Source organism: Dipodomys merriami, unplaced genomic scaffold (assembly GCF_024711535.1).
Source record: "Dipodomys merriami isolate MVZ:Mamm:240054 unplaced genomic scaffold, mDipMer1.0.p SCAF_33, whole genome shotgun sequence".
In the NCBI taxonomy this organism is placed as follows: Eukaryota; Metazoa; Chordata; class Mammalia; order Rodentia; family Heteromyidae; genus Dipodomys; species Dipodomys merriami.
In genome coordinates, this window is record NW_027204826.1 from 3877518 (window position 1) to 3902380 (window position 24863).

General features: G+C 43.1%; 1 protein-coding gene across 2 annotated transcripts in view; it reads left to right on the top strand.

Moving 5' to 3' along the window:
* The window catches only part of Nptn (neuroplastin), a 59727-nt gene that overhangs the window by 17361 nt on the left and 17503 nt on the right, over positions 1 to 24863 (top strand). For both annotated transcript variants that reach the window (XR_011376527.1, XM_070042922.1), the window contains exons 2-4: positions 12858 to 13205; positions 18167 to 18335; positions 22920 to 23014. Coding sequence is in view for 1 of the 2 variants with exons in the window: in XM_070042922.1 (XP_069899023.1) it covers positions 12858 to 13205; positions 18167 to 18335; positions 22920 to 23014 (612 nt within the window). In the remaining variant the exon portion in view is untranslated. The remainder of the gene's footprint in view (positions 1 to 12857; positions 13206 to 18166; positions 18336 to 22919; positions 23015 to 24863) is intronic.

Below are 24863 nucleotides of genomic sequence, written 5' to 3' on the forward strand. Positions count from 1 at the left end.
ATTAGCATGTTTCAGGTAGTAATGATGTGCTTGTTTGTTTGTTTGGAGACAGGGTGTCATTGTGTAGCCCAGGTTGGTCTGAACTTGCTGAATAGTACAGGCTGGCCTTGAATTCACAGACCTTGCCTTAGGCTTCTGAGTGCTGGGATTATAGATGTACCACGTTATACCTGGCTTTGTCTTTAATTTTCATGTAAACTTGAAGCAGGTGATTTTGTTAGTGCTGCATCTTCAAAATTAGATTGTACCATAGAATTGTTTCTGTAGTGACTTGAGTAGATGTGCTATAGAAGTGCTTTTATAGTGACTCTCAAGTAGAAATTTAGCAACATGATTTTTACTAGGAGAATCTGATTTATGATATTCTTTCCATTATCCTGTGACCACATTTGCGTGTTGATTCCTATAAATGGTGAGGCATACACGTAGTCTTGCTGTACATTCTTGCTTTAAAACTTTAGCAGAATAAAGGGCTGTTTCTTCTTGAATTTTTGCTTTTCTAATTAGAGCAATTCAACTAGTACATGCTTTATTCCTATCCCAAAATTCGTTTGTCTATCACTGTTTGTGAAGAGCCCTAGGCCATCACTTGTGATATATTTTTATACTTTTTTCCTATTTTAATTTTATTGTTTCCCATACTTACTTGATTTTCTACTATCCATTATCTTCAGTTTTTTGTAGATAAACATTTGGCATTTAAAAATCTTTTATCTGGGGGGGCTGGGAAGGTGGCTCAGTGGTAAAGTGCTTGCCTTGCCTGCATGAGGTCCTGGTTCGATTCCTCAGCACCACATAAGCAGAAAAAGCCAGAAATGGCACTGTGGCTCAAGTGGTAAGAGTGCTCACCTTGGAGCTGGGAAGTTGGCTCAGTGGTAGAGTGCTTGCCTTGCATGCCTGAGGCCCTGGGTTCGATTCCTCAGCACCACATAAGAAAAAAGCCGGAAGTGGCGTTGTGGCTCAAATGGTAGAGTGCTAGCCTTGAGCTGAAGAGCTGAGGGACAGTGCCCAGGCCCAGAGTTCAGGCCCCACAACCGGACCCCCCCCCAAAAAAAAGAGTGCTCACCTTGAGCTGAAGAGCTAAGGGACAGTGCCCAGGCCCAGAGTTCAGGCCCCACTACCTACAAAACAAAAATAGAAGGGTGGCTTATTGTATTATACTTGTAATTTAATAGTTTAGATTGTTATGCACATTTGAACAGGAACATTAGCAGATTGTAAATTCTGGGTATTTTTACATGTCCTAGTATCTGTTTAGTGATTTTTTTTTTCTTTTCTTTTTTGTTGGTTGTGGGGCTTGAACTCCATGCTGTCCCTGAGTCCATTTTGCTCAAGACTAGCCCTCTACCACTTTGAACCACAGCTCTGTTTCCAGTTTTCTGGTGTTTAATTGGAGAATAGTGTCTCCCAGACTTTCCTGCCCAGGCTGGCTTTGAACCACAGTCCCTGTATCTCAGCCTCATGAGTAGCTAGGATTATAGTCATGAGCTGCCAGTGCCTGGCTAGTGATTGTCTTTTATGGTGGAGAATATTTTAGCAAATTTATTTAATCCTTTAATCCACAGAGTCACAATGTCCATATTTCTCAGAAACGGCTTATCCAGTCTTCCAGGCCTAGTCACAAAGGGGATTAATCATGGCGGAGCTGAGGACGATACAAAGAATTTGGGCAGGCGGCTGGAAGTGAATGTTGATTGCTGTGAACTGATGTATTTTACAACTTTTGTCCACCCCTGGGGCAGGTAGTGAGCTCTACCCACTAACTTTGAAATGTTACCGGGTGGGTGGTGCTGGGATTGCCCTGCCTTACAGCTGGAGGATGAAAAGGCAGAGGAAAAACCCTTTGTAGAGTAGAGTTCTTACTGTAGGAATAACATTGCTCAGTAACTACCAGAAGTAAATGTTTTTGGCACCTGCATTTCAGTAACAATTGTGTATATTTCTGCATCTCTTTAAGACCAGAATGGAAAGAGTTCTTCGTGGTGTCTCAGTAGAGCATCACCTTACCAGTCTGTAATACTATCTGCTTGCTGGTGAAAGAGCTCAAGAATAGTAGCAAGTGCTAAACTCTCAATGCACCAGTGAACTTGAGGTAACTAGATACATAAGGATGTCATTAAGATTTCACTGTGTTGAATTTTCAGAGTGATGCAGCTAAATACAGAAGATATGTCATCAGCAGACAGAAGGATAAACCCTTTTTGCACTGGGTGGTGGTTAGCCAATTTTTGTGTGTGTATACACACACATGCATGCACGCCAGTCCTAGTGTTTGAATTCAGGGCTTGGGTGCTGTCCTTGAGTTTTTGTGCTCAAGGCTAGTACTCTACCACTTAAGCTACAGCTCTACTTCTGGCTTCTTGTTGGTTCATTGGAGATCAGAATCTCATGGATCTTTTCTGCCTAGGCTGGCTTTGAACCATGATCCTCATATCTCAGCCTCCTCAGTAGCAAGGATTATTAGGTGTGAACCACTGGCTCCCAACTTAGCCAAAATTTTGACATGAAACTGTTGCACTTTTTGTAAGGGAAAAGTTACTGAACTTGTTCCTTCACCCTCTGATTGACACTTCCTAGGTATAAGCCTTATTAACACTTGGTTGTGTATACTTTGAAAGCTTGTTCTGTGTAGACATACCATTTACCTATGGTGATGCTTTTGCTTTTAGTAACAGTAACTATGCTGTGATACTATACATACATAAACAATACATTTTTGTATTTCCAATCTTTGGATATAGTAATTAGAGTGAACTATTCTCATTTATGTAAATCTATGGAGGTACTAGAATGCATGTGGTTACTGGCTGTTGCTGAAAGGAATCATGGTATTGAAAGTGGCCTTCTGAGGGAGTCTCTCTCATTCCAAGCAGGGAAAACCTTCATTAGGTGGAAAATGCCAATATAGTTCTGTGATCTTAATTTCCAGTGGCATTTGGGTGGAAAACTTGTTTATAAGACCTTTAGTTTTTTTTGTGTGCCAGAATTTATTATAAATATTTTTAATTGCTAGTAATTTTATCTTATTTAATGTCACTTTATATTTGAAATATGTTGCAGTTCTTAGCTCAGTGGTTTTCTGTGTGTGTGTGCTGATGTGTGATTGTCAGTACTGCTTTACCACTTGAGCCATAGCTCCATTTCTGGCTTTTTTCAGGTTCACTGGAGGTAAGAATTTCATGGACTTTTCTGCCTGGACTAACTTTGGATAGGGATCCTCTGATGTCAGCCTATTGAGCAGCTAGGATTTACAGTTGTAAACTACATAATTTCCTTTTAGAAGTCTAATTTCCCCCCTCCACCCCGTCCCAACCCATATGTCTCCGAGCCCTGTCTCCCATTTTTTTCCAGCTGCTTTTGAACTATTTCAACTAAATACCCAGGATTAGTTTATTCTTCAGGTTGCAAAGTAGTAGAATGCTTTCATGAATTTGCCATTTTATGTTATCACATTGTAGCCTTCAGAGGTTACAAGGTTATTTTTGTATCCATTGATGTGAACTTCATCTTAATGTTAAGATAGGAATTGTTGTTCCCATTTTTTCAGATGAGGAAACTGAGGTTGAAGAAAAGGAAGAGTTCAATCCAAATGCTATAAATCTTGACTCATTTACCTATAAGGTGAGCCCTCAGTTTTATAGAGGTCCTTATGTGTCTACTCACGCAGCAGCGGTACACTCTGGATCCAGGGTATCAGATCTTAAGGTCTGGATTTTATGAACACTCCTAAATTGTATGCTTGTATTTTTCTAAAATGAGAGACCAGAGCTCTCCCTCAGTAATTTATGTCTTTTTTTTGTCATTAACTTTTTAGACCCATGGGTCTAGGAAGATTATCTCACTTAGCTTGTCAGTGGTAATTGACAACAAAGCTGAATCTTTCTGAAGATTGATTGGTCTTATTTATATATGCTTAGCTCATTTTTCCTGCATAGAGCTGTTCAGTTTAGTGAACTTTCCTTACATGTATGTGTGTGTAATATGTATGTATGACTATGAACATGTATATGTTACACAATTTTCACAGTATCATTCACATTTGAAGAAACTGCTCAAAGGCAAGAAACTTAAGTTTGGAAATACTGGGCTGGGAAGGTAGCTCAGCGGTAGAGTGCATACCTTGCAAGCATGAGGCCCTGGGTTCGATTCCTCAGCACCACATACACAGAAAAAGCCAGAAGTGGCGCTGTGGCTCCAGTGGTAGAGCGCTAGCCTTGAGCTGAAGAGCTGAGGGACAGCACCCAGACCCAGAGTTCAGGCCCCATGACCGGCCAAAAAAAAAAAAGTTTGGAAATACTGACTCAAAAAGCACCTCTTTTTTTTTTTTTAGAATGAAATTATTGTAACTTGAAGCAAAATCCTGTAGCTATCATTTTGTCTAAAACTTAAGAATTTGCAGCTTGGCCTAACCAAGTGTCTTTCTGTTTTTTTTTTTTTTTGGTCCGGTTGTGGGGCCTGAACTCTTGGCCTGAGTGCTGTTCCTCAGCTCTTCACCTTAAGGCTAGCACTCTACCACTTGAGCCACAGCGCCACTTCCGGCTTTTTTTTTCTTTTTTCTTATATGGTGCTAAGGAATCAAACCCAGGGCCTCAGGCATGCAAGGCAAGCGCTCTACCACTGAGCCAACTTCCCAGCCATCTTTCTATTCTTTTTAAGGAGAGTTTATATTGCCTCTTTTCATTCTTACTGGGATTTCCACAGTAACAACATTTCAGACTCAATTGCTTGTAACTCTAAAACATTTGCAAAGTCTTTGAGGGAGTGCATGTGTATATATGTGTGTACTAACAATAGGAAGGAATGAAGAATGCCCTTATTTTTCATTGCTTGCGTGCATGTGTGTGTGTGTGTGCGTGCGTGAGTGTGTGTGTGTGTGTGTGTGTGTGTGTGTGTGTGTGTTGTTTGGTGGGGCTTGAACTCAGAGCCTGGGCACTGTCTCTGGAGCTCTTTTGCTAGAGACTAGTGCTCTGCCATTTTGAGATACAGCTCCACTTCTGGTTTTTGAGTGGTTAATTGGAGAATAAGAGTCTCACAGGTTTTCCTATTTGGGCTGGCCTTGACCCGTGATCCTCAGATCTCAACCTCCTGAGTAGTTAGGATTATAGGTATGACCCACTGGCACCTTCTTTTTCATTGCTTTTTGCAACTAACATTTCTCTTTTGGTTCCCATTTTAGTTGAAAGGATAAGGTTGATTTCTTGTTCTTTGAAGGAGTTGGATTTTAGGATTCTAGTTCATTTTGGACATAAAGTTCAGTTTAGCCTGTTGGGGAGCAGTGCTGAAATCTGTTGCAAATAACCCTGTTTAGCATTTTTCCTGTGGAGACATAACAGAAAGTAACCTGCTCTGCTGATATGCCAAACCCTGGTTTAAACTGTCTTTTTTTTTGGTTGGTCATGGGGCTTGAACTCTGGACCTGGGCACTGTCCTCAGCTCTTCAGCTCAAGGCGAACGCGCTCTACCACTTGAGCCACAGCGCCACTTCCGGTTTTCTAGTGGTTTTTTGGAGATAGCAGTCTCAAGGTCTTTCCTGCCCAGACTGGCTTTGAACCATGATCCTCAGATCTCAGCCTTCTGAGTAGCTAGGATTACAGGCTTGAGCCACCAGCGCCCGGCTAAACTATGTCATTTTATGTAACCCTCATAGTAACCTACAAGGTAGCTACTGTTATTAGCCCTGTTTTACAGATAAGGAAGATGAAGATCAGAGAAGTTAGGTCACTTGCCAAAGGTCAAATAGTCACTGGCCAGGCACTAGTGGCTCAGGCCTGTAATCCTAGCTGCTCAGGAGGCTGAGATCTGAGGATTGCAGTTTGAAGCCAGCCCAGGCAGAAAAGTTCATGAGACCTTACCTCCAAAAATCTACTCAGAAAAAGCCGGAAGTGGCACTGTGGCTCAAGTGGTAGGGTTGCCTTGAGTACAAAGAGGAAGGCTCAGGGATAGTGCCCAGACCCTGAGTTCAAGCGCTAGGACTTGGGAAAAAAAATTTGTGACAGCCTCATATGAACCCAGGAGATTTGATTTTAGAGTTTACCACTTTTAATCATTAAATAGGCTTACCTTTTCTTCAAAACTGCAGTCTAGTTAATATACCAGAAACCTTTTCTTTTTGGTTCGTTGAACTCTGGGCTTGGACACTATCCCACAGCTCTTCAGCTCAAGGCAAGCACTCTTGAGCCACAGCACCACTTCTGGTTTTCTAGTGGTTTTATTGGAGATAAGAGTCTCAAAAGGACTTTGCTGCCCGGGCTAGCTTTTTTTTTTTTTTTTTGTCGGTCGTGGGGCTTGAACTCTGGGCCTGGGCGCTGTCCCTCAGCTCTTCAGCTCAAGGCGAGCGCTCTACCACTTGAGCTACAGTGCCACTTCCGGTTTTCTGGTGGTTTATTGGAGATAGGAGTCTCACGGTCTCTCCTGCCCGGCTGGCTTTGAACCGCGATCCTCAGATCTCAGCCTCCTGAGTAGCTAGGATTATAGGCGTGAGCCACTGGCTCCCAGCTCAGAAACCTTTATCTATTTCAGATGGCATGATTTCAGAAAAATGGGCTGTGGTAGAAGTTAATTTCCAAACTTTTTTCTTATCTGCCTAATTGAGGTAGCTGTGAAAGAGCAGGTTTGAATTTGGAAAATGTCTGGTAATTGCTAGAGGATCAGGCTAGTCCCTAAGATCAGACCTATATATATCTTCTTCCTGCTTCAGAGAATGAGGTTATGTGTGTGTTAGCCCTGTGTTTTATCCTGGGTAGCACACAAGAAACTAGAGCATAAGGACTTGAGACCTGCCTTGGCTTTAAGAAATAGTGATAGATGTTCTGTTTATAGCAGATAGACAGGCTGTATATGAACACCAGTCTTAACAGCAATTATTCAGATTCAGAATACACAGTCCATACATCCACGTGTAGCTACTAGTGGGTCTTGCTCAGTCTTTCTTTTTGAGGTAGATGGTTTGAATGTATGGTTTTTTTTTTTTTTTTTTTCTTTTGGATCCGGTCCTGGGGCCTGAACTCTGGGCCTGGGCGCTGTCCCTCAGCTCTTCAGCTCAAGGCTGAGCCACAGTGCCACTTCCGGCTTTTTTCTTTTTGCTTATGTGGTGCTGAGGAATCGAACCCAGGGCCTCGGGCATGCAAAGCAAGCGCTCTACCACTGAGCCACCTTCCCAGCCCCGTATGCACACGTTTTTTTTTTTTTTTTTTTTTTTTTTTTTGTCAGTCGTGGGGCTTGAACTCTGGGCCTGGGCGCTGTCCCTCAGCTCTTCAACTCAAGGCGAGCGCTCTACCACTTGAGCTACAGCGCCACTTCCGGTTTTCTGGTGATTTATTGGAGATAGGAGTCTCACAGTCTCTCCTGCCCGGGCTGGCTTTGAACCGCGATCCTCAGATCTCAGCCTCCTGAGTAGCTAGGATGACAGGCGTGAGCCACCAGCACCCGGCTGCACACATGTTTAAGTGAGGCATTCAGGGAGGAGAAAGCGGTGCTTTTGTGTGATTGGCTGTCCTCTTTCTCCTGAGGCATGAAGTAAAGATCAGTACGAGCCACCCACAGGAAATTAGTGGTATAGAAGGGAAGAAGGGAACATTTTTTTTCCTTAAACTGATGAAAGTAGACAAGACTTAAAGCCTGGCCTGGGGCATAGTCAGCAGATGGTGGAGAAAAAGTCTTGTTACCTATTCTATGGGTACCCTGGAGACCATTGAGAACTCCTGCATAGAACTAGGCTAGGTTTATTATTTTTTTTCTTCCTTAGGGCACACATAAAAGCAGTTATTCTTGGGATTCGGCTCAACTTGCTCTTTCCATGTTCCCTTCTCACTCTGCTCCATATATACCCATCGAGTTTTTCCTGCTGGAGAGCTCTCCTTTTCACCAGCTGCTAGTTCTGCTGTCATCTCTGCCCCCCCCCCCCCATTTTCAGTTAAAGCAATCACTTTCACTAATTTTGCTGTCTTCCTTTTTAATGCTGTGCTTGCCGTCCCCCCCACCAGCACCAGCTTCCATGTCCTTCCTCCCATATTTCATTAATATTCATGCTTAAGCCTTGTTGACATATGAGCCCAGATATTCAAGCAGTGCATGGAGCTGATACTGGGAAGAGGGCTTGGTTGAGTTCGGGACCCCAAAAAGACCACCAGAGACCATGATCGATGTAATCAGCAGCGAGGTATTTATTGTGAGCTAGGTTGGTCCTCTGCGCACACAGCAAACAACTGGTGATGCTGAGAGGCCCCAAGCCTAGGGTTTGCAGCAGTTTTATACATTCTTTGGGGAAGGCTAGGGCTTTGCACTCATATCATTCCTTGACAAATCAACACACACTGTGGGAAAATCATAAAACATCTCTAAAACATGATTTGCATGACCAGTGGCGGGAAGGAATCTAGAAGGGTTATTGATCAGATCAAGGGGTTGATGCGCTTTAAAATTATTGGTTCAAGTCACAAGGGTGGTGCAAGGGAGTATGTGCAGAACTGCAGGACTTTCTGGTTAGATATTGGTCACCACTCCTAAGTGGGGCTGTCTGGAATCTCAGACAATTCGACCTTCGGCTTATCTTAGGCAAGCACCATCTGCAGTTTTCCAAGAACTGTTTGCACTTAGCTTTCTGCAGTATTTCCTGGCTTTAGGGCTGCAGTAGGTCAGAGGCTAAATTTCAGAATAAAATGAGGTCCCATGTAAATTATTGGTCAGGTCTTTCACATGTCCTCCCTCCTGTATTTCATTAATATTCATACTTAAGCCTTGTTGACATATGAGCCCAGATATTCAAGCAGTACATCGAGATGATACTGGGAAGAGGGCTTGGTAAGGTGGGAGAGTTATTTTAAAATTTAGGCCTTTTTGAAACTATGAGGTGAGCCTTGACCTGGAGATAGATGGGTTTGCTGTCCTCCCAACTGCAGGCAGTTTGGTGTATCAGTGTTGAGAGCACAGATCTGTTTGAAAGCCCTTGATAATGAAGTGAGTCAAGTTCTGAGCTACCAACTGCCTGCTGCTTCTGAGAGCTAGTTTTTCTCCTGAATTGGAGCTAATGTGGGATGGATAATGAAGTAGATGGCTGCTAATAACTTTTCCTGGCTGTGATTTCACAGAACTGTCTAAAGAAGGCCACTCCCCAGTCCCCCCAGCTTCTTTCCTTTCCCTGATTTTTGGATGGATAAGGATTCACCTCTTAAGATATTCCTTAGTACAGTACATCTATTGGAGGGAAAAAAAACCTAAACTAAGAGCTAAAGACTTACATTATAGTCCTGTTGCTGAGAATCAGAAACCTAGGTGATCTTGGGCAAGTCATAAACCCTTGTCTGTATCTGCCTCTATGAACTTTGTAAGTAAAGTGAGATGTGGGAGCACTGTACCAAGCTCTATAAAACTTTGAAGTGCTACCCTTTTATTAATTTGGCTTCTGACTATAACACCAGGAAAACACATCTAATGTCTTTGAACTTCCTTCCTTTCCTTCCTCCCTCCCTCTTTCCCTTCCCTCCCTTCCCTCCCTCCCTCCCACCTCCCTCCCTCCCTCCCTCCCTCCCTTCCTTCCTCTGCAGCCAGCCTTCTCAAGAGCAGAGTATTGTTGTCAGAACTCAGCTACTCTTTACAGCCCAGTGTGTCAGAACTGGGACACTCCTCAAAGCCCTCTGTTTTCTCTTCACCCTTGCTCCTCCTACCATTTGCTTTAGAAAGTGATAAAACAAAAGCTCTTCCAGCCTGGCGTTGGCTCATGCCTGTAATCCTAGCTATTCAAGGGGCTGAGATCTGAGGATCACAGTTCAAAGCCACCCCGGGCAAGAAGTCTGTGGGACTCTTTAATTAACCACTAGAAAACTGGAAGTGGTGTTGTGCTCAATAGGTAGAGCCCTAGCCTAGAGCTGAAGAGCTGAGGGATAGCGCCCAGGCCCAGAGTTCAAGCCCCACGACTGACCCCCCCCCCAAAAAAAAAAAAGCTCTTCCAGTCTTAGGAAACATATTGACTGCAACTGTGGAAAGTGCAGATACCATGCTTTAGCTTTGGACACATCTAGATTTTGGGTAGTATTTTTGGACCTCAAGTTCCCTCATCTTTAAGAGGATATTATATAATGGCACCTATCTTTAGAGAGCACATATATAGTATATATGTGCTTATTATAAGCACATTGCTTAGTATGTTGAACATACTCCTAGAAAATGTCTACCAATAAGTAGTCATAATAATGTCCTTTGAAGAGGACTCAGAGAAAGCTGTCTGTCCATTGTCAACGTTTTATGGTATTTTTTAAATCTTCAAATAAGTTTACACATGCATCTTGTAATTTATCAATTCAGTTCCAGTTTCCTCAATACAGATAGAAAACTGAATTGACTCATTAGCATTTCCTCCTCAGAGAGAAGGTTGCCTGCGTGTCATGGTCAAGCTGAGTAACTTGCTTGATTTTCTGTGGTGGAAATTACATTGAGATGGTTTCTTGGCTACCTTTTTTTTTCTTTGTAGGTTGTGGGGTGGGGCTTGAATTTAGTGCCTGGGCACTGTCCCTGAGCTTTTTCACTCAAGGTTAGTGTGCTAAAAATTTGAGCCCCACAAGCACCACTTAGGGTTTTCTGGTGATTCATTAGAGATAAAAGTCTCACGGACTTTCCTGCCCAGGCTGGCTTTGAACCGGGATCCTCAGATTTCAGCCTCCTAAGTAGCTAAGATTATAGGCATGACCCATTGGTGCCCAGCTCTCAGCTACTTTTGAATTGCATGGTTTTCATATTTGGGGTTATACTGGGGATTGCGTCTGGGTGTTTTTGCAAATTCATGTGAGTATGGTCCAACAAGTCTAAACTTGCTTTGAAGGTGTAATTCAGGAGAAAGTAGAAATACAAACTAGTCCACGCATAATAAAGTACATTCCCTTGAACTCCAAGTTCAAGAGAATGTGAAAATAAGCTCATATGTGATTTCCACTTGAAGGTCAAGAATATGATTAAAATAGTAATATTTTTTATTCTAGGAATATACTGATAATGCAGTTTTCTCTAAAGGATGCACTGATAGTAAAATGTATGAAACTCTTCCTTGGTATTTGTTGGCATTGTCTTTGAAGATAGGCAGAGGTGGCAGTTTGTGAGACTGAGAAATTGCTCCTGAGGTATACCACTTTTAATATGGCTTAGGTCTTCACACAAGACCTGTGGGTCTGGTCTGCAGTCTTGAAACTTCAGTATGTCAGAGTGACATTTGTTTGGTTGCTTGGGGCCTGTGTTAAAATAGTTCCTTACAGGGAATGAATTCTGGATCTGAAGAGGTAGTTTAGAACAAGGCTGAACATTTAGTCTGTACTCTTCAGATTCTGAAAGAATCAGGAACTGAAAGGTGAGCATGAATTTGAGGGTCTTGACCTCTAGAGTTATAGTACCTCATATACTTTTTCCTAAATCAATGCTCAGGTGCAGTTAATCTCCAAATGTAAGTGTTGCTGTAGGTATAAACAGAAGTAGTTCCACTTAACCTCCAATTTGTTATACATCCTTGGCCTCAAGACTCTACGAAAACAGTTCCATTTTATTCTTCTCCTCTGGAGTATTCTTGGTCTAATACTGGCAGATCCTGAGCTCATACTGCTGCTCACCAGCCATACCTCCCAATGGAAGTCACCCAGTCACTCAGAATGCCCTCTTTAGCTTCTTGCCCTGTATGGTAGGACATTGCCTGAATTGGTAAAAATATTAAACCTCACTTGGGTGAAGTGAGTGGGTGTAGAAAGTATCCTTACACTGTGATTTCTTTTCCTATGACCTACTCTTAAGTTTTCAAAGTAAGTCTGGATGGTGATTATATTTTTCTTTCTGCCATTACCTCCTTGTCTAATGAAAGTAGAAGGTACAATGTTAGTTCAAAGTTCTAGGGCAGTATCTGACAATGTTGGTTGAATCCTAGAATTTAGTTTTAATTTATCTGTACATTTCTCATTCTTTTGAGCTAGATTCTAGAAGCCAGACAACTAACTTATGTAGAGAGAGCCTGTCAGGAGCATGATGGTTTTCAGGACTGTTTTTCAGATTTTTCTAGTTGTGTGGAACTACCGGGAGGGCATAGTGCTCTGCTCATTGGCAGTGTTGGGTTTTTTTTACTACTGGTTCAGCTCTTAAGCTGGCACTGAGAGTAATCCTCACTGTGTGTAAATTGTAGACTGTCCTGTTTTGTGCCTGAGGGTCTATGTTCAGCTGGAGGCTACTTAATCACAGACACCTGGGCCCTGTGTTTGCTGTAGATCCAGGAATGACTAGGAGATGGGGAAAGTCTAGTCTGAATTCAGGGTAGAATCCTGCATGTGAGAAACGTGCTACCGTTTAGCTGAAATTTGGAATGTGAATTCAAAGAGAACAAGTACATTAGTTAATACTTCTTGTTGAGGCTCACAGAAGACACTGCATCTGTAACATCATGCTAACCCATCCAAAAGAAACCCTGACTTGGCATATAAACCCTACTGCCACTTCCGGTTATCTTTCATCACTTGGCTGAGTTTGAAAGGTAACGGTTTGTGCTCTAAGGAAAGAGGCTCTTTCCCTAAGACCCGAGGCTTTCTCCTTCCTACCAGCTGGGCCCATTGCTCAAATGCTTTCCAGTGGGCTTGCTTCTGCCTGGCCAGCACCTGGGCTGCCCAGCTTGTAATTGGCCTGCCTTTGCTTCATAAGCTTCCAGGGCGGTTCTTCTTCTAAAAGCTTGTATGAATTGCTATTACTGTCTCTCTATAGTTTTGAAATGAATCCTTTTTTGTTCTTTGCAACTCATTTGCTTATTTTTCTTTTCTTTTCTTTAAATCACTATTAACACCTGTTGATTCTTTTTTTTTCTGGTTGGCCTGTCACTGCATTCCTGCTCCCCCTCCCTCTAGCTGGGTTTGTCAAGTCGCCCATGTCAGAAACTAAGCTCACGGGGGACGCCTTTGAGCTGTACTGTGACGTGGTCGGGAGCCCCACACCAGAGATCCAGTGGTGGTACGCAGAAGTCAACCGGGCAGAGTCTTTCAGACAGCTGTGGGACGGTGCTCGGAAGCGCCGTGTCACCGTAAACACCGCCTACGGGTCAAACGGCGTGAGTGTGCTGAGAGTGACCCGGCTCACCTTGGAGGACTCTGGGACTTACGAGTGCAGGGCCAGCAACGACCCCAAGAGGAATGACTTGAGGCAAAACCCCTCCATAACATGGATTCGAGCCCAGGCCACCATAAGCGTCCTTCAGAGTGAGTCCAGCACCCTACAGTAGTAGTACTGTAGTCATTAGAGGTGGCCCAATGACCCCCTCCCCTGCTTCCTTTCCCTCTTCCCAGTATGATCGCTCACCCCACCCTTTGTCTTGTTTTTTCAAACCCCACGACCCTTCTGGTTGTAGTGTATGAAAACATCTGTGGCAACTTTATTTTCTTCTCTGCCTCCCTTATCCCCAACCCTTCTTTGTGTCTTTCTCCTCAGGAACAGAGAACTTGAGGAAATCCGTGACTGTCCAAAATCATCTGCATTGAGGAGAAGTGGGGAGGGAACGCTGGGAAGGCTCATTTCACACAAAACCAGGCAGTCAGATGTGAGGGGTGTGGAAATTTTCTTCCTCCTCTTGAATTGTGTAGTGGGTTTCCTGCTATTCTTTTGCTGATTTCTTCTCTGGTGCCTTTCTATTTTTGTTTATCTCCCCAATCTAACTACTTTTTATTTCTTCTGTTCATCTGTTTGGAGCTCTCTGAGCAGCTGCCTTCACCTCTATGGTTTTAAGTTTGTGTCTGCCTGGTCCCTTCCCTTCCTGTGACTTGGTGTCCTGTTCTGTGATGGGAATGTTGCCCTGGGTACAGTGTGGTGATGTGTTTTGACTGCTGGGTGGCATGTAAGCTTGGTGTTTCTGTAGTGGCTCTTTTCTTTCCTTAGCAGTGGCATGAGCTTCTCTGGCGACAGTGCTCAGTGCTGCAGTCACTCCTCTCTGCGCCTACCCATTCTGTCTCCTCCCTTAGAAGCAAGTGGCAGCTTAATGTTCTCTGTATAGCCGTTAGGAGCCTCAGATTTCCTCTGTGTGGCCATTAAGAGCCTGAGACCCTCTGTGTGGCTGTTAGGAGCTAGGTGAGGTCCCTCTAGATCTTGACTTCTGTTCATAGGCAGTTTGATGTTGACGACTGACTGGGCTCAGACTCCTTGTCCCAAAGGATGGCAAGCTCAGAAATAGTTTTGAAGCCATTTCACACTGGCTTTTGCTTTGTGTTTTGAAAAGAGGGGAAACTAAACACCCACCTGTATTCTTCTGAGTTGAGCTATTGTGTCAGAATCTTCCTCCTCATGTATTTTAGCAGGTACACGTGAGACGCCTGAATGGAGCAGCTTTGATGACCACTTCTCTTTGTGGAAAGTGGCAGAGCACTTGTACAGTAAGGAGGAGGAAGAAGCTATTACAGAACCAAAGCTCCTGGCCAGGAAGACTTCCAGGCTTCATTAGAGTTGGCTGTGATTAAGGGGGTAATCTCTGTTTAATGGAAGGATAGCCTGGCTTTTTCCAGTTACCTAAGGATCAGTGAAAGACATCTAGCCATTCTAACTTGAGGAACTGACTAGTTTGAAGGGAGAATAAAAATAGTAAAGTACTATTTTTTTTTAAGTTGGATTTGGTAGTAACACAGTAGGTCATACGTAGGCCCTGAATCTACATACTTGTATGGAAAATAGCAAAATAGTGTATTTTGTAGCCACACAGAAAACTTGGGGGGAGGGGAAGAGGGCGCTCAGGGAGGGACAGGAGTGGCTGCCGCAGTGGGTGCTGCTGAGCCAGAGAACCTGCTTCTGTACAGAGGAAAAGAAAACTTGTCTGTGAAAATGGGGAACATTAACCCAGCAATTTTTCCTTTTCTTTCTTTTTCTTTTCTTTTCTTTTTTTTTTTTTTTAACAAATTTTCCCCTTGCACGCCTCCTTCTCCTGCCCCTTGCACCTTTCCTTATAAAAGCAGAAATACCCAAATGGCCACAGAGGTCTTCAGAAGTTTATTGGCATGGACTGGACTGGGCATTTGATAGTTTTCTTTCCAACAGCTGATTCATCTAGAAAGGCCACATTTGGGGTTTAGGAAAAAATGGCTTTATCTTTAACAAAGACAGGGTTAGCTTCCATTGATTCTGAGAGTATAACATCCCTTCCCCCAGTTTAATTAGAAACAAGTTAGGAGTATTTGCATATAGTGAATAAAATCCTAGCTAGTCTCCCCATCCACCCTCTCAGTCAACTAACACAAGTCAGCCAGGATATTGCTGCTGCTTTTTTTTTTTTAAACACCCTGAATTCAACTGTTGTAGGTCGTATTGTTTTAGGATTTCAGGTATCCCCAAATATATTGCTTCTGATGGGGAGGTTGAAGTCTCTTAAGAATGACTTCTTGGCAATGCTTATCCTAAAGCTCTTTGAATAATGTAAAGCAGGCAGAGAAATGTGCCCAGCTCTTTTGGTGTTTCTCTGGCCAACATCATATCCTCTACGGTGGTGGCCGGGGTGAGGGTTTCCTACCCAGTGCTTCTAAATAGTGGGTAGCAGGTAACCATGTGTGAGCTTCTCCTGAATGTTCATCTCTCTTGGACTTTGACTAGGCAGCACTCAGCCATAGAAATAAAAGCCCACCATCATCCCGGTGCAGTATACTGATGTGGCACCGAGGCCTAGGAACACAGTCCAACACTGACTTCCATGTCTGAGGTAATGCCCCGCCCTAGAGCCCTCCTGTGGTGCAGTCATAGTTAAGTCTGTTTTAAACTGTCCACTTCTCCCAGTTGACTCTTTCCTGGATCTTTACCAGTTAAGGGAAAAAGTGCTTTCTTTTTTGCCTTCCAAGAGTTCTTGGCAGAAAGTCTTCCAGGTTGCTTCCTTCAACTTCTTAATCTCCCTCTGAGCTACAATGGTCATTTGCACTGCCACAGGTAAGAGGAGCATTTACTTTGGCCTCCTTGTGTTTAAACATCTGGAAACGCTTGGCCTCACTCTCAGAGTTCACCCTTCCTCAGTGTATGTAATCTGAGAGGAAGAACCAGAAGGAGAGTCCCAAGAGGACAGAACATGAAATTGGATAATAAAAATTCAGCGAAAACCTAAAAGCGTTTTTGGGCTTTAATGTTGCCTTGATATTTTTTCAATCTCTTCTGTGAAGTACTGGTTCTATCTTTCTCATGTTTTTTGCTTGGTTTTGATTTTTCTTGGAATTGTGATGCTTTCTGCTGATGGTGTGTGTGCGCCTTCCATTGCAGGGCTGCAGCTGTTCTGCTCTACTTCTTAAGGCCCAAGGACTTGGCTTCTGTCCAGTGTGTCTTGAAACCATGGGACACCACTGCGCTAACATGTTCACGTGCATCTGCTTTTGTCTTAGTGGCTGCTATGCCTTCATTATCTGTACATGAGACCCTGTTTGATGTTACCAGTAAGGACCAGTGCTGAATGGATGATGGCCATTACCATTTTGCCAGAACTGGAAATGAGTTAGAGCCAGTTTGGTAATTGAGGAAGCGTAAGGATTTCCTTTACTATACATTTCTATGCAGATACTAACTTTATAGTTAGAAATAGTACATTGGTTATGAGGTCCTTAAAGCTTCACATTTTCATGTGTCTCATGACTTCTCCATCCGCTTCCTCCACTTGAACAACAAACAAGACAGGGAGGCAGTTCTACCCTTCAGCAATAAGTGATGGAGGGGGGCACTGCTTGGAAGTGCAGACAGGAAGTAGCCAGGTATAGGGAAATGGGAAGTCAGCCATGGTTTGTGAGGCGGGGGTGGGTGGGTGGGGCAGGTGCCTCTTACTGTGGATGCCTGAAAATGCTTGATTGAAAGTAAAGGATCTAAATCTGGGGAAAAAGTTACCATGACAACAAAAGACCAGTAACAAGAAACGTTAGCACTGAAGATTTCAAAGTGCTTTAAAGACAAATCTAGGGATGATACAGTGTGATTTAAAATTTTCTACTTCATGTGTTAATAACATTTGACTGATAGAGGATATTATTTGTAGTTAAAATTGTGATTCTAGGTTTATTCAACCCTAGGATAGAACCAGAAAGTTAAGCATATACCTTGCTTCGCTTAGTGTGGAAAGCTGGGGTATATTTGGGGGAAGGGGATAGAGAATTTAGTCAGCTGTGTTTCTAGCTTTGATTTTGCCATTAATAGTCATTACAGCTGGGCACCAATGGCTCATGCTTGTAATCCTAGCTACTCAGGAGGCTGAGATCTGAGGATCGCGGTTCAAAGCCAGCCCGGGCAGGAAAGTCTGTGAGACTCTTATCTCCAATTAACCACCAGAAAACAAGAAGTGACACTGTGGCTCACAGTGGTAGAGGGCTAGCCTTGAGTAAAGGAGCTCAGGAACAGTGACTGAGTTCAAGCCCCATGACCAACAACAGCAACAATAACAACAAATTACAGCCTGTAGAAATTGTTTCATCTTTCTCTTAAAAAGAGAAATCCCATAAAGTCTTAAGAGTATCACAACTATAACATTCTAAGATCCCATAATTATATTGTCCTTAAGTGGAATATATTTTCTGAAAAGATTGTTTTGGAATAAATTTCGGATAAACCCAAATAATTACTACAAATAATTTGTAATAAATTTCCTAAAGAATTTTCTCTCTTTAAAATTCAGAAAACTTAAGAGACTTCCAATGGGAAGTTTGCTTTTAGGATCTGTTACTTCTGCATGAATAATGGCCCTGGCTGATTGCTGTAGATTTAATGGATATGTCATCTCAAACTACACCCATTGTTCTAAGGCCCAGTAATTCCATAGGGAGTTTATTAGTTAAGTTACATTACCTTTGTCTTCAGAACTTCAAGATGGAGCCTGATTTTCTAATAGAAGCTGAATTGGTTGTGGTTCTATATCATAAATATCATAAAATGGTGGTATTTTCATCGTAAGTGGATTGTTACCAGTATAAGCACCTGTAATACTCCCATTTTTTCACGTCTAGGCCACCTGGTCTTCAGGCTGTGTCTGCGCTAGTGGTCATTTGCTTATAATCATTGTTTTTCCTTTCCTGACTTCTTCCAAAGTGGTAAAGTGAAAGTCCTCATGTGGTCCTGTCTTCCCTCCCTCTTCTTCCAGTCTCCCCCTCCCTCCCTCCCCAACTCTGAGGCCAGGGCTGCAGACGTGGGAAGCTCTGGCCCCTGTCATTGTGCACTCTCCTTACAGAGCCCAGGATTGTCACCAGTGAAGAGGTCACCATTCGAGACAGCAACTTTCCCATCACCCTGCAGTGTAACCTCACCTCTAGCTCTCACACCCTTACCTATAGCTACTGGACCAAGAATGGGGTAGAGCTGACGACTACCCGGAAGAATGCCAGCAACATGGAATACAGGTGAGAGGGGCTGACAGCTCCTAGGGATGTGGGGAGGAATGTGGTCAAGGTGCTGATACAGTCTGTACACATTAGGAGCTTATATGTATGTGTTGAAATGAGAAATCTGAGGATGTCATTTGAAAGATGCACTGAACTCCTTTTTTTTTTTTTTTTTTTTGGGTCCGGTCGTGGGGCCTGAACTCTGGGCATGGGCACTGTCCCTCAGCTCTTCAGCTCAAGGCTAGCACTCTACTTGAGCCACAGCGCCACTTCCGGCTCTTTTCTTTTTGCTTATGTGGTGCTGAGGAATCAAACCCAGGGCCTCAGGCATGCAAGGCAAGCGCTCTACCACTGAGCCACCTTCCCAGCCCCTGAACTGCTTTTTAATAAAATGAACTGAATTATCTACTACACTGTGACCTCTATGATACTGTGCTTTTTCTTGGTTCTGTAAGGACTTTTCTTATAAAGAATTTCAAGAACCCTTAGTAGGAATTTACAAATATGTGCTGGAAAGATGAATCTGAGACTGATACATAAGAAAAATGCATCAGAAAAATGTGAACTCTTCTATTTCAGTAAACCAAACTGTTTACTAATCAGAAAAATGCATAAGAAAAATGTGAACTCTTCTATTTCAGTGAACCAAACTGTTTACTAAACTGTGAAGTATATTTGGTCCTCTCTTGGGTAGTTTAATTCAGTATAGCTGAGGCAATGCCCAGAGATCCATAAGAGATTCCCAAATGATTCCAATGACCAGCCAGGGTTGAGAGTCGTCGATTACCCCTCATTATGATCAGAGTAAAATATGAGGAGTGAGCAAGGAGTGGTTCTGCTACATAGGGCAATTGCATTATTAAAGTCCCTTAATTCAGCGATTGAAGTTGGCTTTGAGCAGACGTCTCCCTGAGTGATCTTTCCAGAAGATTACCACAACCACAGGACCTATGGATATAAGACTCTTTGATCTGAGGTGAAGATGATGGCATACAAATAACCTTTGAATGGACTGGAGGGATGGCTCAAGTGGTAGAGCACCGACCTGTGAACAAGCCTGAATCTCTTGTGCTCAAGTCCCAGTACTTTGTCTCTCCCACCTTTAAAAAAAAAAAGATAATTGAGAAGGTTGAGAAGGTGGCTCAGTGATAGAGTGCTTGCCTTGCATACATGAGGCCCTGGGTTGGATTCCTCAGTACCACATAAGCAGAAAAGACCAGAAGTGGCTCAAGTGGTAGAGCGCTAGCTTTGAGCTGAATAGTTGAGGGACAGTGCCCAGACCCAGAGTTCAGGCCCCACAACCAACGCCCCCCCCCCCCAAAGATAGTTGAATTACCTGGCACTAAAAGATTATGTGCTTTTTTTTTTTTTTTGTCAGTTGTTGGGCTTGAACTCTGGGCCTGAGTACTACTGTCCCTGAGCTCTTCAGCTCAAGGCAAGCACTCTACCACTTGAGCCACAGCACCACTTCTGGTTTTCTGGTAGTTAATTGGAGATAAGAGTCTCACGGACTTTCCTTCGTGGGCTGGCTTTGAACTGTGATCCTTAGATCTCAGCCTCCTGAGTAGCTAGGATTACAGGTGTGAGCCACCAGTGCCTGGCTGGTGCTTTTTTTTTTTTGGCTAGTCCTGGCACTTGAACCTCATCAGTGCTTAGGCCACTGCCCCTGAGCTTCTTTGGCTCAAAGCTGACACTGTGCTACTTGAGCCACAGCTCTACTTCTCACTTTTTTCTGAGTAGTTTATTGGAGATAAACTGGTGGCCCAGGTTGGCTACCAACCAAGATCCTCAGATCTCAGCTTCCTGAGTAGGTAGGATTTCAACATGAGCTACTGGGGCCTGGCAGATTTGTTGTTTTCTGAAATATCTGGAGACGTGGCACCTCATTTTTTAGAATAGTCTGTTCTCAGCTGGTTGAGGCATTGTAAGGAAACAGCATTGGAGTGAGTCAAGAGAGGTATACCAACAGTAGAGGGCTTTTTGCAGGCAAAATCTTATTACTCTCTGGCTAATGGATCCACATGGGTTTGCAGAACTTTTTTTTGGTAAGGAAGTTGAGACTGAAAGAATTAACTCTTTAAAACTGTGTCTAGTGCATTTCAGATCTAAGTTCAGGATCTTCCAGCTTTCTAGAGACTGAGTTTTGGAAAGAATTGAAACAAATGGAAAATGCCCCCACAGCCTTCTGAACGTAGCCTGTGGCTAGGCTACTTTACTGATAGCTGAAGTTGAGTAACTAAGGTATTCTGTGCAGTAGCTGCACTGTACCACTCTCCGCTGTGCTTTCTTCCGATGACAATTGAAAACACAGGGCCAGAGAGCTAGTTTTGTGGCAGAAAATTACCTAGATTGCATGAGGCCCTGATTTAGTCTCCAGTACTGCCAAAAGAAGAAATAAAAATAAAAGGAAGTATTGCCTCAGTTGTGTAAGTCTGCATAGTTTGGCAAGGTTTGATCAGAGTCTTGGTGAATGAAAGGCATTTTTCTGTTCTTTGAGAGTAATAGACATGTAGTCATTGTTCTTTTTTTCACTTCAGCTTACTTGAAACTCCCCAGTTATGCTCAACATCACTACATTTTTTTTTAAAAGGGATTCCACATCCTTTGAAAGAAATAACTGCTTGGTCTCCTTCCAGATTTTTAGTGCACAGGAATAATATGAAGACAGTTGAGCCTGTAAGGCTTGTCCTCAAGCTTGAGAGTCTGCTTCTCAAGTATTTCCAAAGGAACCTGGCATCAGCTTAAACTCTGAAGATAAAGCTCCTGACCCTTCCTCAAACTCTGGAGTACACAGTAGTATAGGTTGAAGATGGACTATTTGTGTTGAGTTGAGAAGACAACTGTTCCTATTAGAGTATTTTGCTCAGAACACAAGCTGTCAGCCTTGGAGAGGGGCTGGGCCTCTCCTCATCTGGTCTTAGCATAAACTCCTTTTTAGGAATATCAGTAAAATAGATAATTGTATTGAGACAGTAATGAGATTAGGAGATTTTATTAGTCAAGATAAAAACTGCAGGAGAAACTTAATCTTATCACCAAGAATCATATTTTAACCACCAAGAACATGAGGCCAGTCCTGTATATAAATAGTTATTTCTGGAGGCTGTTGGTTCTGCTTCTGTAGTTGACCCAGCAGGCATCCTGTATGAGTTGGGTGTGCGTAGTAGCCCTTGGGCCGGAAGGTCTGGGATCTCCTGTGAGGCTGAGGGGTGTGCTAGTGTGTTCATACAGTCCTCTTACAGCATTGCACTCAACTTAGCTTGGTCTGAGCACAGCTGTTCATTGAAGTAGTGTTCATTTACTGTTTGTCTATTCCCCTGCTGTAATTCAGGTGGAGAATTTTGCACCAGTGTTTAGGTTCATATGTACCTACATATAACTTGGTCTGTTGGGAAGTCAGATATTAAGCAATTACAGGCTAATATGAGAGAGGATATAATAGAGGAAGAAATTTAGATTGGAGGGTGGAAGTGAGATGTAAGCCCATACCCAATGAAAGGAGTTAGGTGGGCTGAAAATGATGAGAAAGACATCGCTGTGAAGCAGGAATTGGAGACATTCAGCCTGAGGTGAACTAAGTGATGTTCCTGAGGTTTTTTTGCTCAAGGTTGATGTTCTTGAGTCACAGCTCTACTTTTGGCTTTTGGGTGTCCTTAATCGGAGATTAGAGTCTCATGAACTTTACTGCCTGAGCTGGCTTTGAACCCTCAGATGTCAGCCTTGATTGAGTAGCTAGGGTTGCAGGTATGAACCACCAGTTCCTGGCCTGTATTGATATTTTATATGGCCCGTGAATCATGTTATAAATACCTAGTGGCCCTTAGCAGAAAAAGGGTTCTGTACCCCTGTATGAAGGAACACTTTATGTGAAGACTGAGATAGGAACACATTTGGCTCGTTGAAAACTGCAAGGCACATGGCAGAGCTAGAAAATGTCATGAGATCTAACTGGGGAGGTAGTCAGAGACCAGATCATTCAGGCCTCTGGCTTTATGATAACGGATTTTTTTTTTTTTTAAAGCTGCATCTCTGTGGCTAATACTCAGTTGATAAATGTAGTTATTCCTCTACCTCCCGCACTTAAGAAAACACACAACTATGGCTAGTCCTGTTATTTAGTAGGCTTAATTAACTGGAAAAATAAACTGAAATAATAGTCTTTTTAGGGAAGCCCATAAAAGGCTTTTATATTATCACAGACAGACATTGCCCCCTTGTTTATCTGACTGGAATCACCAGGTGAGCAAGTTTTTAGTGATGGCTTCCTCAGTATTTGAACTATAATTCAACTATTCACCCATTTAAAACTATAGTACATCATGTGGCCTTCCTTTTTTTTCATTCTCCTTACAGTAAGTTGCAGTAAATAGGTTAGGGACCATGTACTGTTCTACCTCTGTATCTCTAGCACCCAGTCTGGAGTATGTGTGGCATTCATGTTTTGGGATATACAGTTTTGTGCTTTTAGTTAGGAAGAGGCGAGGTATAATAAGGAACAGGATTTGGAAAGCATGGCTCCTGGTTACTTCTTTGATTTCCTTTTGGTTGTATATTTTGACTGTTCCTACTTATCTTACTTTGCTTTTCTTCTCATCTTTGCAGGATCAACAAGCCAAGAGCGGAGGATTCAGGCGAATACCACTGTGTATATCATTTTGTCAGCGCTCCTAAAGCAAATGCCACCATTGAAGTGAAAGGTACAACCTAGCAGAAGCTGCCTCTGGTTAGCCTGTCACTCCTTCTGAGACCCTACCTTGTTTTGAACTCCTGATCTTCACACTTTTTTTGGTGGGTGGTGGTGCCAGTCCTGGGGCTTGAACTTAGGGCCTGAGCACCTGTCCCTTAGATTTTTACTCAATGCTGCCACTTTTCACATGAGCCACAGCTACACTTCTAGCTCTTTGGTGGTTCAAAGTCTCTGGACTTTGCTGTCTGGGCTGGCTTTGAACAATGATACTGAGATCTCAGCCTGTTCAATAGCTAGGAAGGATTACAGGCATGAACCACTGGCACCTGGCTGTTGATGCTCTTTGAGAAGCAATGTAATATTATAGTTAGAACCCCTGAATCAGGAGTCCTGATGCCTGAGTTTAAATCAGATCCTGTCATTTACTCATCATATGACTTTGGTGAGTTACTAACCCCTATTCTTCTATTTTGTATTTGCAAAATGAAAATGTCAATACCTCTTACCTCAGAGGTTTGATAGATTAGTACAGTAGGATTAAATGTCAGCATCTTACATGGCCCAGTGTTATGCCTTTCAGATACTGTTACATACATCTTTTCTTTCTTGGTTGGTCGTGGGGCTTGGGCCTTGAATTCAGGGCGTGGGTGTGTCCCTGAGCTTTTTTGCTCAAGGCTAGTGCTCTGCCACTTTGAGGCACAGCTCCACTTTCTGTTTTTGAGTGGTTAATTGGAGATAAGAGTCTCACAGGACTTTCTCTGCCCACTCTGGCTTTGAACCTCAAGCCTCAGATCTTAGGTTCCTGAGTAGCTAGGATCACAGGCATGAGCCACTGGTGCCAGCTCTACATATATTTTGAGTGGCTAGAAGGAAGTGGAAAATTATAACAGGAAAGGTGAAAATAAACTGTCAGGAATCTATTAGGAATTTATTAGAAAGCCAGTCAATGGGTGTGTGAGACAGGGCTGTGCTGGGAACTTCAGGAAGGGAAAATAAAATAACAAAAGTAGTTTTTCCATGTTATTCATGGGAAGCAGGTGAGACCCTGCAAAGTGCAAAAACACCAGCTCTGTGTCCATAGTGACTGTGGCAGAAGCAGCCTAGAGCCGGACAGTGTTTTTCCTACTGTGGTAAAATGACCAGGAATGTCAGGGCTACAATTTGAGTCATACTGCAGAGGTAAGTGTATTTTTATTTTTTAGTGTTTCTCATTTTGTTTGGGAAGGACACAAACTTGTCCATATGGTTATCTCTGGAAGCTGGAACAGTAGATTGGGGAAGAGCACCTGTGTAACAGGTGTTAGGACATCCTCCAAACATTTGAGGCTGGGAAATGTAAATTCAGGAAAGGCTTAGCGGAGTTAAGTTTGTTATTTATGTTGGATGAAAGGAAAGTAGTATGTGGTGAAGTTTCCTAAGTTGGGAGGGCAGTGCCTCTGGCTTCCAAATTTAGTTTTCCCATGGCCTCTTTAAGGTCCAGGAGGTTAGCTTAAGGATGAAGGGTATTCACTATGCCCAGGTGAGTTGAGCTGTATGTGGCTGTCACTGCAGAATGATGCCCTGCAGTACTCCTGGCTGAGTGCTTGTCACAAAGTTCGGGTGCAGCAGGTCAAGATGAATGGGGGTACAGGGGATATGTCTAGCTAGTGGCCCTCCTCAGACCTTTTATATAATTAAAATCACAAGTTCCCACTAACTATACTCCTCAGAGTTGGAGTAAGTGATTTCTAAGCAGAACGTCAAGAGTGGAAACAGTAATGGGCTTTTCACTGGCTTGATTCCTTGAGGAGTCCGGGGCAGGAGTACGTGCAGCCCCAAAGGCATTGTTAGGAAGAGGCAGAGATGAGGCTGTGGGCAGG